This window comes from Morone saxatilis, unplaced genomic scaffold, assembly GCF_004916995.1.
Source record: "Morone saxatilis isolate NCDOM2014 unplaced genomic scaffold, NCSU_SB_2.0 Contig24, whole genome shotgun sequence".
NCBI classification, from domain to species: domain Eukaryota; kingdom Metazoa; phylum Chordata; class Actinopteri; family Moronidae; genus Morone; species Morone saxatilis.
In genome coordinates, this window is record NW_023339807.1 from 17,329,254 (window position 1) to 17,346,195 (window position 16,942).

The window sequence follows — 16,942 nt, forward strand, 5'->3', positions numbered from 1 at the left end:
ATTTATATATATATATAAATAAATACATATATTTATATACCGTATTCAATAAAATGTTCTGAAACAAATGCAAATGTGACACAAAAAGGATTTGATTATTATTTTGGCCAGTGAATGTTTCATCTGCTAGTCCCCGTGGCCGTTGAGTCAAAAAGTTAATTTCAGTCACTGATAAGATAAGATATTCCTTTATTGATCCCCCAATTCAAGTTAGGCACAGCAAACAGCAATTAGCAAGTATAATAAAAATAAAATATAAAATACAATACTGCATCTTTTATTCTTTTTTATATTTGGGTAATTTTAATATACAGTTTAGAGTCTGGCCAAAGTTTTTGCATCTGGAAATGGTTTTGTTTTTTGTTTGTTTGTTTTTTTCGGGAATAACTTTCTGGAGACTAAATATCTGCTGGAGGCTCCGACAGATTCCTATCACTACTTAGGTAGTTATTCTGGTGTTGCCCTCAGCCCAGGGTGCATTTGCATCGTGTCTCTATGCAGGGAATGGATTTTGATGAATATACATGGCCCTGCTTCACATTCATTACACTGACCGTATCGGTGCTACCTACTGCAGCTATTCTTCCACTATGTGAGGAGCTCTCCAGGTGATTTGAGGGTCAAGTACTTTGGTCAAGAGTACTTGGCCGTTAGACGTTAAATAAAAAGGGAGTATTGTTCGTTCAATTTTATGTTCTTTCACCAGACCACAAGTGGCTGAATTATCATTCAAGGGGAGTGACGAAGATACCTACATGCTGTGTTCATTAATAGAGCTTTGATAATAGAGTATTTATGGAAAGACTGTGACACGCTGTTCCTAGATGAATTTTCCACCACCATCATATAAAGTGGCAGTGCCAAGGGCGGTAACAGATATGTAATTTCCTTGATTATTATCATACTTGTACTTTCTAAATAACTCTGCTGCTCTTATGTGTCTCAGTAGTACTTCTGTCTAACCTGTTAACCGTGTGTTGTGTCCCCCGTGTCCCCCGTGTCCCCCGTGTCCCCTGGCATCAGATGGAGGTGGAGCAGCTCCTGTCTCTGTCAGGCTCAGCACTGGCCCAGGCTGTCAGCTCTCTGCTGGAGACCCCAGGCCTCTACGTCTTCTCTGACATCCTGGAGCTGCCGAATGTCAGAGAGGTAAACACACACACACTCTGCCACTTTATCTTCCTCCTCTGTGTCTTTTAGGGGAACCTTTTCAGACCTGGCATGAAACAAAATCTGTCTTAATCACAACTAGACGGTTAATCTCACAAGTTGTTAATGAATCAAAGGCGCACGGAGAATCTGATCAACCAAACCACATTCAGAGGGGTCAGTGATGCATGTGACCACATTGTTAGTGTAGGATCAACACAGCTGTATTTCCTAACCGCGTTGGACCGCGATTATTATCTATCCAAGTGGAAATGCGTGTACATTTGTGCAGCAATAACACAATCGAAGTCACAACTCACCTCCCAATTAACACATTTATATATAGAAATCCTGAGCGTAATGCTGCTATCAATTTTAAAAAGCACATCAGCAACATATTGCGTATGTTGTATGTTAAACATGCACGAGATTACGCAGTTAAGACCGCTTTGGAAGTGCTGCTGTTACAGTGGAGTAGGATTGTGCAGCATCGTCGTTCCATTCTTTAAGGAAAGCCTTAGTAAATATACCTGCTGGTCTGCATCTTTTCTAAGGATTTGTGTCCCTTTTTTATGGACTGCATTTGTCCTTATTTACTAAAAAGCCACAGCAGGTTTTTGCGTTGGTAAAATGGAAGATAGGCGGCACTGCTGAAGAATGCGTACAGAGGAGATTGAGTCTGAAATTTAAGGTCTGTGAAAAGCAGGTGTAAAGTCTACAGCGCTGTTTTATTGGATAAACAGAAAGGGAAAGAGACTAGCTGGGTCAAAACAGTGAGAGAAATGTCTTCTTCACACAATAAAAATACTTCAGTGCAGTGAAGATTATTACAGCAAGTTAAAAAGATGCATTATAAAGTTCCCTCAGTCGAAGGAGCAACAATGCAACAGCCTGTTATTATAACACAAAGCTCTACCTCCCGGTATCTCCTAAGTGCTTTTCCTGACTCTAATAGCAGGTCCAGTGGAATATGAATGAATCAGCCAATACTTACTAAGTAGGCCTGTTACAGCAATAATCTAGTCAGAGGACCTTTAAAGTTTTATCAAAAATCTCCCACTACATTGGGCTATTTATAATATTTCCTCATGTACAGCCTTCCTCTTGGGGATGAATAAACGCCTGCATTTCTAAGTGTCTTCTTTTCAAAACAATATTTGTGGCTTAACAGCAGAAAACACTTTCTTTTGCTTTTCACTGCTTGCAATGCGCAACACTTGAAACACTTGAAACACTTAAACTCAAATTAACCCAGCATTTATAGAAATCAGATGAACTGCAGCTCATTTACATCGAAATAGAAAAATTGAGGTTACAGAAAATTTGGTGCCTGTGGTGGAAAGTCTGTTTGCTAAACCTAGTCTGTATCTTCCCCCCCCCCCAAGTGTTTACTGTAACAGGTAAAAGAGGGTGAAACAGGAGAAGAATCCATATGGTAGAACAGTTGCACAATCTTGTAAAATTTCATGGCCAAGACAGACATCTGCTGATGGCTTCAAATCAGAGGAACATTGTGGAAGTGATTCCCTATTTGAATATTGAACAGGGATCTGTCGAAAAGAATCACTGGAGACAGATTTTGATGCCAGATGTGAATGCAACCCTTCTCAAATTAATAAAAATATGGCAGAATACAAGTAGTGAAGTCTGCATATGATCTCTCTCGCTCTCTCCTACTCTCACTGAGTCTCAGCAAGACCCTCTCCTCAGAGTTGCTCATTGTGCATCAATAAAATACAGTTGCATGTTGTTGTTTTTTTAAAATGTAGAGTCTCATTACTTCTGTGTTCTGCCACATCATTTTCTCTTTCCCCGCATCTTCCCTCTAAACCACAGCTGGAGAATGGCCCTCATGCACCAGTGTACCAGCTCCTCAACCTCTTTGCCTATGGAACCTACTGCGACTACAAAGGTATTTGCAGTGGCAGCACGGTGTAAATAAGTAATAGGGCAGCCCTGCAACTCTTTTATTATGAGCTGTATTTCTTTGCTGCAAGGCAGGCACCTTGACATAGCAGCTTAAACTCCCTCACCTGAGACACTGCAGGCAGGTTATTCGCAGACAAAATTACTGGAGTGCTTTTATCTGTTTGGGCAACTTTTCATCAGGTGTTCCGATTGGCTGACGATTGTCTGTTTCACAGCAGTGCCGGCACAAATGAACAATAAACTAATCTTTTGTGACTTAATTTGCTGTCTGTGTAATGCGTCGGGAAGCTTCAACAAGAAGTGGAATGTTAATTATGTCTAATTTTGTGCTGAATATCAACCAATAGCCTGGAAAAAGAATGTAGCCTACTTTTATTGTTTCTTTCCCTTCCCTTTCGAGTCACGTCGACAGGGAGCACATTTACTTTCATAGAGCTGTGTAGTGGAGCCCTTAGAGGGGCTGTCAGAGCTGCTGTCTCAGAGGCTGTGAGTCCTGTCACCAGGGGAGCATGGCAGCGGGAGACACGGTCGCTGGAGACCGACTTCCTCCCGACTTCTTCCCGACTATGTTCTCTCTGACTGCTTAAACAGCTTCACACTCACCTATGTGTCTCTGTGTAACAGTACACTTCAAAGTAATAAGTAGTGCCTCGATTATGTGACTGTTTGACCCTCAGCGAAGTGACACTTACACATTGCTCTGGTATATTTTTTCCCCATTGAGACTCTTTTTATTTTATGCTCTTGTCTGCTGCTGTAGAGAGAGCAGCCTCTCTTCCCGAGTTGACCCCCGCACAAAGAAACAAACTCCGGCATCTGTCCATCATCAGCCTGGCGTCCAACCTCAAGGTACTGGTTCATTATTTTCTCTTTGCATTTTCTTTCTCCCCAGAAAAGTGCGGATAAACTGTATAAAATAAATCTACTTTGTGCAGCCATCATATTGCTGTAGGCTTCATAAAGCAATACATCAATGATGTGTTAACAAATTCTGCTTTTAGATATGGCTTTGCTATTTTGTTCATAAAGTTCACGTGAGGACGAGCCTTTCACTCTTGAGAGAAAGTTACCTCAACTACTACTGCTCGTGTCATTTTAGACTCCTTACCCGTCTCCGTCTTCATGCACCTTCTAACCACACTGCTTATGCCCTTTTCTTTCTCTGCTCCTGATAAATAATTGATTCATTATTCTCACCAGCTCTGTCCTTTTTTCCCTTTTTACTTTATCTCACTTTCCACTACCATTGCTCCTTTCACTCTTGCCCTTGTTTTTCCTCTTTAATATGTCACTGCTTTCCTTGTATGTAGGCTTGAGCTCTCTAATTGCCCAGTGGATGATTGTTAAATTGCCCAAACTCTTTTTTCCATCTTCCTCTGGCAGTGACATTTAGATACATTTCATTGTAACGTTTTTCTGTTTTTATGAATTTCCATCAAACTGTTCAAGTGGAACCGAATGATCTGCTTGCATACCTTGGTTAAAAAGAAAAGAGAATACAAGGATTAAGGTCTTGTTGTGTATAATTCTTCCTCCTCAGTGCCTGCCATACTCGCTGCTCCTGCAGCAGCTTGAGCTGAAGAATGTGCGGGAGCTGGAGGACCTGCTGATCGATGCCGTTTACTGTGACATCATCCAGGGCAAACTGGACCAGAGGAACCAGCAGGTGGAGGTAGACTGCAGTGTGGGTCGTGACCTGGGCCCCAACGAGCTCCCAAACATAATCAACACACTGCAGGAGTGGTCAGTATCACCTCTATGTGTCTGTGCACACACTTTAGATTCATGTCTCAATTATCTGTTTTCTGAACTTCTAACAATCTTTTCTGCCTTCCTCCATGCTTTATTTCTCTCTCTCTCTCTCTCAGGTGTACAGGGTGTGAGGCGGTGCTGTGTGGTATTGAGGAGCAGGTCACGAGGGCAAACCAATACAGAGAGAGCCAGTTAAAGGTCAAAGTCCAAGTGGAAACAGAGGTCAGTCCCTTATCCATTATGCCTACAGTTCTCTCACTCTTTCCCCCCCAGAAGATCCAGTAAATGTGACTCTGCCTTCTTTCGCATCTCTGTTTTTATGCTTCCAGCTGCTTGTGGTATTTTAGTTTCCCTCTGACTTTATATTCCCTCTAGTTAAAAGAATAGGTTCACAGTTATAAACACCGAAATAGGTTTTGCTTGCTGTAATCATTCCTGCTGTTCATGCTGGCTGTGAAGAAGACCTCTTCCTAATGTACTTTTAATGTAAGCCATTCAATTCAGTGCTCGTTTTGTGAAAAATACATGCAAGGTGGCAGTCTTCTTTGTACAAAATTCAGTCTTTGACTCGCCGTCCTTCAACTGGAACTCGGCAAGGAAATACTGTCTATGGAAACACAAAGAGGGAAATTTGTACTAAATGGACTGTAACCTTTAGAGATATCCACTTTATTTGACCAACTACTGAAGCCTCATTTTAACTTCATATGAACTTTGTGGATTTTGTCCCCCAATGGAATGGAAGTGCCATTATTAACAGTTGGAACAATTATACCAAACGAAACTTACATACGGGGACCAGACTATTATTTTAAGTTAACTTATCCTTTAACTCATCCCTCCTTTTTAATATCTCGTTTTTAATCTCTCTTCACTTTTCACCTAAGGTCTCAAACCTACAGAAAACGTTAAAGGCCAGCGCCGCCTCTCCGTCATCAGGCCCCGCCCCTGCTGGAGCCGCCTCCAACCAAGACGCCGACCAGCCAGCAGAGCCACGAGACCCCGCCTCCTCTCAGGAACCACGACAGCCAGGCAAAAAAAGTTCAAAGGTGAAAGGGTGAGTACTATGACATCACCTTTGTATGTACTGTTACGATGTAGAGGTATGTGGCCACACACGAGGAGCTTTGATGTTGTGGTTTTTTATACAAATGAACCACCAAAAGATAAGAAAGAAGCAGAGAAATGGCATTCATTTTTCTAAGCATGGCCAAACATTTCAGAAATTGAACACATAAAATATGTTTGGCCACGTAGAATAATTTACTGAAATGTTTTATTCAGAATTGCTGTTGCCCTCTTAAATCAAGTTTGTGTTTGTAGTTTTTTCAAGCAAGAAATTCTATTTATTCCTACAAGTCACCAAATTGGCACAAAAAGCTGCATTTGGAGGTTTTTCCATTATGTTTCTTTTATTGCTGCTTCTCCTTTTGTTCCGTAAAGCACTTTGTAACTGTGGTATTTGAAAGGTGCTTTATAAATGTGGATTTACCTAGTTATAACCACAGCACTATAAAGACTACTTCAAACACTAAATTAAAGCCATTAGTCGAATGTTTTTGTAGAGAGCAAAGAACCCGCTATGTTTTCATATTTTTTTTTCAATAAACATTAGAAAGCCAGCTGCTGGTGTAAGTGGTTTGTCTGTGTGTGAGTGTGTGCATGTGTCTGCATGCAGTAGCTTTATTATCAGATGCACATCAGTGTTTTGCAGCGGTGTTCTAACCCTGCTATCAGGGACTCTTTCTGTTCTGCTTCCATCCGGCCCAATTACCGATGGCTAATTTCACATCTGTCCTGGATTGTAAAATGTCACTGGATATACAAATGCCCCCACGTGCTCTCCTCCTGAAAGAACTGTTTCCCCCTCCAGTGATCTGAGGAGATGCTTTGCTCGTCTGCTGTTTATGTTGTTGCTGCCGAACAGAAAGCAGTGATTATTTTCTGGCTGCCTGTCACATTTTGATGAAGCATATAGCCCTATAATTTTCATCATCACTCAGCACTGCACTTCATTCAAATGAAGATCCACTTAATGTTTTGAAATCCAAATTAATGATAGCTTAACCTCAATCCTCGAATTAAAATGAGTTTTGACACCATTTCTTTATAAAGCTATTTAAAGGATGGGACTGATTGTGCAGCAGTTATTATTAGAAGTAGGTTCTTTGCAAAAATTCTTTTTAATTTGCAGAAATAGAAAATCCACTGAGATCACTTTCATTGCAAAAACACTAAATACAGATGTTAAATATTTTAATACAAAGACACTTTTGCACCCAGGTTGCATCAGTAATGTGCTGGTTTAGTAATGCAAGTGGCAAGTACACATAAAGTAAATCAAGACATTATTTTTGATAAATCCCAAACGAAGTGCTAACAGTGTTTCCTACTGGTTGTTTCCCACTCAGGCTGCGCGGCAGTGGGAAGATCTGGTCCAAGTCCAACTGAAGACGAGAGACTGAGATGTAGAGACGGCGGCACTGATGGACACTCACTGATAAATGGACACATGGACATGTTGACGGACAAACGGGATACATTAAACAGTGTCTCCAGTGTTCTCGGGCACTCTTGTCACATACACTCGCCACAATAAAACCAGGAAACTTTGTGGGAACTTTTCTTGTCGTCACCAAATCTCACCTTGATGGATTCAGAAACACACACTGGCTGATGGAAATGACAGGTGTGACATCCACTCTCGCAGCTCTTAATAGCAGCTGGTGGACTGTCAGTGTATATACACACACACACGCACACACACACACACACACACACACACACACACAGCACTTTTAACACATCAGAACAGTCAGCAGGAGTCAGTTGCCTTTGCCCAGAAACAGGATCAGTGTATTTGACGCGTATGTGTGTATCTTTATTGGTTTAAAAATGTTCTTTTGGTTTAGATTAATTCTATGTTGCTTTGTATTTTTTTTTTTCTCTCTGCTGAGTTGAGACATGTATAAAATCTGAGTATAAATTGTCGGGAAATAAAACGAAGCCCTGTACTTATCCTGACTGTCTCATTAATGTCACTGTCACTTCTTTTATTAAATGCACTTCAAAGTGCATCTCTGGAGGGTGCACAGCTAAATGTTAACTCGCAGAAGGGGGCTACCCGTTAGGAGGTCAAGCCATTAATTAGGGCATGTCCCCAAAGAGACTAATGTATTATAGAGCTGAGGCTTCCCCTGTGCGCAACCAGCATGGCTACACACACTTCCACACACACACACCAAGTGCATTCATATTTCATATGAGTATGTTTTGCCCAGAGCTTCTATTTCAATGTCAAAATTGCCTGTTGAAATTGCCTGCCACCCTCTCTTGTACCTCCATCACGCAGTCAAAATTGCCTTCATCATGCCGGCCCTGTCCATATTTCACTCTTTTGATTCTGTTTCTCCTGCTCTTCATCCTGCATGACGTTAATGGTGGCGATTAGCTAACCAGCAGCAATAGTGACAAGGAAGTAAGACAGGGAAATTATGATGCAGTTTCACTTAACCCTGCATCTTTCTCTATCCTCCCCTCCCTCCAACATCCCTCTCACCTCTATAAATAGTGGTGTTAATTTCAGTCAGTGTGATTGAGCTTGATTGGTTCAGTTTTTACCAGACTGGAGCTGTGAGTTCTAACAGCTGTACACCTCTCAAAGTGTTGGATAGGGAAAAGGGGGTTAGTTGGCGTATGTGTAATTTGAAGAGAAAGTGTCAGGTGATTCAGGTGTGTTTATTATAGGTGTGAGCATGAGTGATGACTCAAGTTCACACCTAACTTCTGCATTAGTGTTTTTTTTTGTTTTGTTTGTCCACTGTGGTACTGTACTGTGTGATTGCTGCAGCATCTGCTGGTATGTGCCTCATAACTAGACGGTCATTAAAACTTCTGACTGGAACAATGCCAATCAATTACTGTGATTGATCAGTAAAATGCCCAGAGGAGATGGAAACCCTAGCTATGCAGCAGACTGTTGGAGAATCTCAATACACTTGGGTGGCATTTCTGCACTTGCGCCGCCTCGATTTTTATTGACATTTGTTTGAAAAACTGTACACAGAGGAAATTCTTGCTTAGCATCCTGTTAATCTTTCTGAAGCGTGAGGAATCCATATGAGGTGAGGAGATAAGGAAAAGCTTCACACACAAGCAGCAGCCTTATTCTTCCTTTTCAGCTGCTCCTCACTGGTAAAAACATGATTGGCACATGCAGGACTTTTTAATGCCAAGCCCACGGTTCAAAATCAGTGCAAGGCGGTGGACTAAATGTTCACTTCAGGGAGAAAAAGATTAGGATACAGGAGTAGCTATTAAAAAGCACAGTGTAAGCTTTGTCATTCCCATAAAGCATTGCAGATCACACAGCTCCCAGGGGAATTCATTCAACATGCACAGAAATAAACAGATAGACACAAAGCTAAAACGCCAGTGTTGAGTCTTTATTTAACTTCCATGGTACAGAAAAGACCACATTTCTACAGGAATGCTACTAAAAATCACAAGACTGGATATCTGGAGGATTGCACGAGCCACGCATGAAGCCACCAGCACTATGTCTGTAGTGGAAATGTGTGTAAGTGGGGGGGTTCATGTCTGATGCTTAGAAAAATTGCCAAACACAAACTGACATTTGGCTTTGAAAGGTTCTGTAAGATATCACTCACTGCTAGATAAAATAGACATTTATAAATAATAGATTTGAAGCAACTCTCACAGGTTTTCTTACTCTATACATGCAGATTCATTGGAGAGACAGAAATGATGCTCCTTGATGTACTACTTTCCTTTGGTGCACCCAAGACAGCTGATATACAGTGACTTGATAATGATATGAAGGGAAATGATGGTGGATTTTATTTCCAGATTGAAATACTTGGCTGTCAGGTGGAAAAAAATTCCTTGTTTTGGTAACATCAGTCCTTTGATCACGCGTACAGTTCACAGATGCTCATTTCCATGGCGACATAAATCTGTCTTTGTTGTGCACCATCCAAAACCTTTGGGAATCATTGATTTTCAACAGGAATGCCTCTTCTATCCATCCCTGTTCTGAATATTTTAGCTCCACCGCTGGAAGTACTTTATGCTTAAAACACCTCTACACAGTCCAGCAGAAACAAAGGTTGCTCACAAAGGCTCGACAAAGAGGTGAACGTAAGCCAGATAATTAAGAGAACAAATCATGAGGAAAAACTGAAACAAAACAGACTCCTCTACACACTGCAGAGGAAAAAAGCCACACTATTTGCATTTCAGGCGCCCAAAGCGGGGAATAAACAGCAGTTTTTGGAGCGTGACATGTTAAACACATTGCCTGTTGGCTACAGCCGTGCCAAACAGCTTTGTGAAATACCCCGTTCAGTGTTTGGAGATGCTGAGAATGGCTTTTTAACCATTTACAAACCAGATGCAAGCCTGCTACACAGAACTGAATTTGAGTGTCATTTCATTCAACAGTCTGCTGGATTAGAATTAACACTGAACAGCTTCACATGTGCTGCTGAATCACTGGAAACAGTTGTGGAAGCACAGGTAGGGCATTTCAGGGGTAATGGGATGTTGCACGGCTGTTAAACTGCTTGTTTGTGAATTAGTCATGGCAGGTCGAAGCACAGAGCGGTTGGGTAGCTTGGCAGAGCTCGGGGCCATACAGGGGATGGAAAACAGATAGCAGGTTACAGTGACGCAGAGCCACATAAAAGAAATTTACACCGAGCACAGAGGAAGGACGGAAGGAAGGAGGGAGCAACAGGGAGATGAGTTTGGGTTTTTTAGACCTCAGGGGAGCCAAGGAGTTTTGTGATGGCTGGATACCTGGGATCCCTGAATTCGTTTCACAGTTTCAGAGAAAATAAAACGGAGCTGTGGGCACACCCTCTGGTCATGTTGATGTTTCTCCTCAGGCCCCGTAGAAATGTTTACCATATGGAAAAACAGTCACCTCAGAGGTTCACAACTGGGATCCTGACACAGCAAGAGACACAGAGAAGAAGAGTGAGATAGAAAGAAAATGATAAAGATGAGGAGGGGGGATTTTGGGAAGCTTGGGAGCCCTGATGATGGGAGGAAAAAGGGAAGAGAAGTGGAGCAGAGAGGCCCGAAGCTGGGTAAGTGGTGTACACGCAAACGGAAAGCTGCATCACAGGGGACTGAGAGGGCGGCGGGGGGAAGAGGCGGAAGAGAAGGAGGAAGAGGAGGAAGGTGGAGGAAAAGCTGATGGGGGGGAGGAAGTGAGAGGGAGCACTGGAGTACAGCACTATAATTATCACGATTGAGATTAACTTTAAATACCCTCAAATAAAAGCATCATTTCATGGACGATGGCTGGGCGCCTTTTCACAGGCCCACAATGACTCATCTGGAGAAGGAGTTTAAAACACTGATACATCTTACAGTAGCACCAACACTCCAGCCCTGAATACTCCACAGAGAACAGCACTACTGTCCAATTATACTCCTAGTACATCCTTACAATGCCCACTAAAGAGGTAATAAGGCTGCTTCACACACACACACACACACAAACTTGAATCCAGAGGTGCACAGAGAGTCACAGACGCACATCAGACTCATAGACTTAGACACACACACTCAGACAGTGCAGAGCTGGTGAGGCGACTCATTACCTCTCCCTGTCGGTGAAGGAGGAGGAGGTGCTGTGCAACGTCTGCCGGCTGTCCTCCGAAGCAAGGGAACGAGGGAGCGCGAGGGAAAGGGGGGGTGCCACGCCACGGGAAAGCGGGGGCGGATGCTGGGAACAGCTGCGATCGTAACTGGGAGAGAAGGATAGTGGCACAGATATATGGAGAGAGGGAGAGAGGGTGAAGAAGGAGGAGAGGGGATGGAAAGAGGCAAAAAATGGGGGAGATGTGTGGAAAGAGAGGAAGAAAGAAAAGATGAGGATAGAGCATATGGCAAGAAAGAGTGAAGAAGAAAGGGGAGACAGGGGTTGGTGGAAGGGGAAAAACAAAGTTGCAGACAGATGGATGGAAAAGAAAAAAAGATGGAAATTAAGGAAGAAGGTGACAAAGAAGAAGAGAGACAGGAATAGAAACAAAGATGAAAAGACACAAAGAAAGTTGGAGTAAAAGAAGGTGAGAGAGGTAGGTACAGAGAAGTAATAGAGGGAGAGGTTGAAATTAAGGGAGATAGACAGAGAAATATATTTGGAAAAACAGCAGAATAAAGAAAAAAAGACAGAGGGGGGAGAGACAGAGAAACAAAGTCAGAGAGCATCAAGAAAAGCCGAGCCATTTAGCATCAGCGAACACATTACACTGCCACTGTGAGAGAGAATTAGTGCACTCATCGGACTCATTAAAACGCTGTCAGAGGGGAGAGGGAGGTAGAGCGAGAAATGGGGAAGGACAAAGCCACTGTGGGACGAGGGAGGGAGGGATTTCAGAGGAGGGTGAGGTGGGGAGGATGCAACAAGGCGAAGAAATGGGCAGAAGGGTGACGCCATTACTTCGGTAAGGACAGCGAGTTAAGGTGAAGACACAGTCGAGAGTCACAGGTTCAGACTCTTAAGAATACTTAGAGGCACAACAAAGCTGTTCTCGCAGGCATAAAAGCCATCCTGCGTCCTCATCTTCCCTCAGTAACACCTGTCCTCTTCCGGCTGACTCCTCTCTCTCTATGTACACACTCACAGTTACACACAAACACCGTCACACTTGACGACATTAGACACACTGACGATTTTAGGGCTGGGAAAATCACTGAGCACATATGCTGCTCTTCTATAATCATAATGAACTGGACGGTGGCCAATTTCCACTATAGGCTATCATTTCAGTCCATCTGTACCCCCTTCCCGTTCATTCCGTGGCACTTTCTCCATCTAACACATGGCGTTATTTACACATTTATGACACTGAAGCATGAGCCAGTCTATAGAGAGGGGCTGCTGCCATGTCTCTAGTCTGATACCCTGCAAATCTCAATTTTGTATGGCCCCTTTGGATTCACCAGGAGCGTGGGCTTTCCCTCCACGGCAGGGGCCGATGAAGTATGTTATCCGAACAACAGCGAAGGCCAGTCTCAGGAACAGAGAGAAAAGGGGGTTTATCATGTATCAGCTCACAGCAAGCTGGAGGATTATCTGTGGATCTGCAGCCGGACTGGCGGTGCTGGGAGAGATAGGAGACTGGTGATGGAGATAAGAGGAGCACCAGCTGTGCAAAGACAGGCAGCGTTAGAGCCAGGCAACAACGATAACTGGAACTAAGCGAAAGAACCTGAAAGAAGAGGGGAGAGCACAGGTATTCGCAGAAAAAAAAAAATCCCTGGGAGGCGAGAGCAGAGAAGGAGGCCCAAGTGGGAGGAAGGGAGGGTTAGAGAGAGAGAGAGTGAGGGAAGATAATGTAGGAGTGTGGGAGCAAAGGAGAGATTAAGGGGGGGGGGGGAAAAAGGGATGTGAAGGAGAACAAATTATACAGATTCAGGCAATGAAATGAAAAATTATGATACAATAGAAATGTGGGTAAAATGAGCAGATAAGGGAATTACAGTAAGGAGGAGGAGAGTAAAAGTATAAATGGGTGAGGGGAAAAAGGAAGATTGACAAAAAAAAAGAAAAGAGTAGAGTGTGAGACGCAGGAAGAGAGGAGAGAGACGTCCCAGTGGTCATATAAACTAGGTGTTATTGGTTTGATCAGCAAAGCGTGGAAGTGCTCTACTACATCACATAGATGACTCCCCATTTCCAGCTAATGGCCATGTGTGCAGCAAGCACTTCCTACGAGGCCTGAAAACGTAACATATACAGAACCCCCACCCTGTGTTTACATGCTCTGAGAGGTTTAATGGCCGGTGTGCTGTTAAAGCACATTGATACCAGTGAAGCCACGTTACTGCTCAAGCCTGTAAGCCAACAGATCTGTTTTTGCTTCCCAGTCCCATCCTAATGGTTATAGAGAATGTTTAATCATTGCAACTCTAATGGCACTAAATGACACATCTGTGCCAACTGTGACTTTCAGGAACACAAGTGTTGTTAATAAAGTAATTAGTAAGCAATTACTCAGCGCTCACTTTAGGGGGGATACATAGACACATTATGTAGTCATGGACAACAGAGATACAGAACAAGACAGGCAGACCAACATGCACACATCTGCAACTATCAAGATCTGATCTTCACTAAACCCACACATCTGGCCTCTTCATTAATCCCGACACATCTGGTCCAATCCACACATTTTCATCTTGACCCAGCAGTGGGTTAAAAAGGGCACGTCTCCTGTTTTTAGTAAATTTAAGCAAATTCTACACTCCTCCAGTCCCATTTTTCAAAAAATAGCATACTCCAATCTCTTTGCACTTACGGACAGAAACTAATGTAAGTCAGTGGTTCCCAACATATTTTACCACTTAAAACTAAGATGCATCTACCTGAAACTCCTCTTCACTGTTTGGATAAGTCTAAGAATAATAAGCAAGTCAATAAAAAAGGAGATTACATTGTTTCAATGCTACAACGCACTACAATTATCCAGTGAAAAGCAAATATTGCACTGCATTCTGAAAAATTAAGCAGAAATATGTTTTTTCTCCTTTTCTATTCTTGTTTATCATCTTGTTAACTTCTGGGGCTACTGGCCCCCAGATTGGGAATCTCTGTTCTGAGTAAATGTACAATTGATCTCAACACATCTCTGCTTCAACTAAGGTACACGTTGTTCTCAAAAAAATAAATTTTTATCATAACAAATGGTTTCAGCCCAAGCACCTCATTTAACGCTCTCTGTCCGAAAGAGTTCAATTTAGAAATCCAAAATGACGCCATATTAAGGGCATCTCACACTGCTCTGCACATGGCTGTTTTCACAGCTTTTACCTTAAAAACCCCTCCCAGTAGTACCCTCCTGCTCATACAAGGAAAGTTCATTGTTCACTCATCATTCACCCTTATTTAACAATGTTGACTTTACATTTATGTGGCCAAGAACACACACACACACACACACACACACACACACAAGATTTTGGAGGAGAAAGTTTCGGTTCCTACCAGAGTTTGGCTGTAATGATGACTGCCGTCAAGATGAGCAGCGAGGAGATGGTCACGGTGACGTAGAACTGAGGGTCCACTGTAACACACACATACATACACACATGCTCATGCAGTTACTAATCTCAGACCATGACCATGTATAATTGTATCCAGAACAAAAGAAGAAATCAATGAAGCCGGCTGAAACATGAAATTGGATGTGCTAGACGCTGGCCTCCAACTATAACACTAATCCGATGACGTCTTCTCAGTATCTTGCAATTTGACAGCGGCCAATTCCTCCCTGTGAGTGATGAGAACTTTATTAGGCATTCCCCGCCACAGACACAGCCGGTTGCACACCGCACAGTGTCAGCCTTCACCCTGGTGACAGCTAATTCCCTGGAGGACTTGTGGCATGTGTGTGTGTTCACATGGACTTGGCTCGTGGCCACCTTTATTTAGAAATCCTTCATGTGCATCTCCTGATGCCCACCTTCCTCAGGCTCCGTCTCCTCCGCCTCCGTTCCTCCATCCTCCACTCCCTCCTTGTCCCTAGACTCCAATGGTGCCTCCTCTTGGGGCTGCACGCTTGCAGCAGGATAAGGCCAGTCCTCGGACGTGGTGGTGCTGGCCTCCTGCTGGTTTCCATGCTGGTGCAGGGGGTCGGTTTCCTGGCTGGAGAGAAAGTGGTAGGTCTCATCCTCCAGAGGCTGCGTGGGACCCCAGACCACAGCCCACAGAGGGGTGGGTGTGACCTGGGCCGTAACGGACAGCTGGACAGACAGGGCGTCCACCTGCTCCTCGCCCTCGCTGTCGTCACGGTTACAGGTGTAGGGCTGTGTCACCAGAGCAACCAGAAGGAGGGAAATGAGGCAGCGGAGGGCAGTCAGTCGTGCGACAGGAGAGATGGAGCTGGAAGAGAAGTGGAGGAGAAAGAATGAGAAGTGGTGGAGTGACAGAGAAGTTATCTGAGAAAATGTATTGTCAACAGGCACCCTGCACGACCTCATCAGCTCAGACATTGATTCCCCGGCCAGCCATCACTCAGAATGACATTTTATGCATCTGCACGCCATACATCCCTCCTTCACCTTAGATACTATCCATCTTACCATCTCTCCATCGCTTCGCTCTGTTCACTGAGACTCCGCTCCTCCGATCATCTCTCTCTGTAAGATAGGACAGAGGGGCAAGAGAGAAATAGAGAGAGGGAGAGAAAGGGGGAGGGTCCAGCTTTTTTTTTTCTTCTTTCTTTTATGTTGCCAGATAAAAACCATGTAAACACAGACACCAGCAAGAGCCCTGGCAGAAAGCCAACGCTGTCACTTTTTTTAAAAAGAACATACAGACTCCCCTGGGATTTTAAATTTAACGGTCAATTATGCGCCACATGTCTATACAGAACCCACATCTGCATTCAAAAACACCCAGAAGTACACACTCACTGCCTGTCTCTCACACACATTTACAGTGCACACACCTGAGCACAGCACATTAATCATCATTAGAGGCGTCATGCATGGAGCCAATACTCTATATGGCACTTTGAGCAGAGAGCGGTAACTTCCTATCCACAACTGCTGACTAAATGCCACAGAAATGTCACTTAGAGACACACAAGCACACTGGGAGACAGACACAGACACACATACGCTCCGACACATATCAGTTATCATGCCTACCTCTGGCAGTGGAGAGAGGGAATGAGAGAGGGAGACCGAGAGAAAGGGGGAGATACAGAGAGCAAGTGAGAAAAAAAAGCATCGGTTGCCGTAGCGACTGAGACATGTAGAGTCTGCTAGAGTAAGAGAGGGGAGAGAGAGAGCAATGTAGGGAGGGCAAGAGACTGAAGGAAAGAGATTTAAATGCTAATTATGTGTTTTTTTAAACGGGTTCAATTAAATGGACGCAAAGGAAAAGAAATGAATTTGACGAGGCAAACAGAAATGATACTGAGGACGACATTAATAAGCTCATTTTAGAGGCGGAAGGTTTTAAAAAAAAAAAAAAAACTCTTCAATTATGTTTACAAAAACAGCAAGGACACCCCAGAGAGAAAGAGACAGAAATACAGACAGCAAAGAGGAGGAGGAAGGAAGAAATGAGGGG

At 43.4% G+C, this 16,942-nt stretch overlaps 2 protein-coding genes across 2 annotated transcripts in view; one reads left to right on the top strand and one right to left on the bottom strand.

Annotated features, from left to right (window-relative positions):
• cops7a (COP9 constitutive photomorphogenic homolog subunit 7A) overlaps nt 1-7,846 on the top strand; it is a 9,319-nt gene extending 1,473 nt beyond the window's left edge. The window contains exons 2-8 of the mRNA XM_035672684.1: nt 1,024-1,146; nt 2,983-3,058; nt 3,836-3,924; nt 4,616-4,818; nt 4,944-5,049; nt 5,715-5,884; nt 7,239-7,846. Coding sequence (XP_035528577.1) covers nt 1,024-1,146; nt 2,983-3,058; nt 3,836-3,924; nt 4,616-4,818; nt 4,944-5,049; nt 5,715-5,884; nt 7,239-7,278 — 807 coding nt within the window. The 3' untranslated portion in view covers nt 7,279-7,846. The remainder of the gene's footprint in view (nt 1-1,023; nt 1,147-2,982; nt 3,059-3,835; nt 3,925-4,615; nt 4,819-4,943; nt 5,050-5,714; nt 5,885-7,238) is intronic.
• Nucleotides 7,847-11,353: 3,507 nt separating this feature from the next.
• Nucleotides 11,354-16,836, bottom strand: pianp (PILR alpha associated neural protein). Its single transcript, XM_035672196.1, has 5 exons — nt 15,946-16,836; nt 15,327-15,745; nt 15,073-15,134; nt 14,849-14,955; nt 11,354-11,606 (listed from the first exon to the last, which is right to left on the bottom strand). The coding sequence occupies exons 1-5, from the start codon at nt 15,954-15,956 to the stop codon at nt 11,456-11,458; spliced, it is 750 nt and encodes a 249-aa protein (XP_035528089.1). The 5' UTR covers nt 15,957-16,836; the 3' UTR covers nt 11,354-11,455.
• Between the last annotated feature and the right edge of the window lie 106 nt (nt 16,837-16,942).

Coding starts and splice junctions, on each gene's coding strand:
- pianp (XM_035672196.1), bottom strand. Junction 15,135..15,326: donor GGAGACGGAGCCTGAGGAAG/GTGGGCATCAGG, acceptor CATCACTCACAG/GGAGGAATTGGCCGCTGTCA. Junction 14,956..15,072: donor GTCATCGGATTAGTGTTATA/GTTGGAGGCCAG, acceptor TAACTGCATGAG/CATGTGTGTATGTATGTGTG.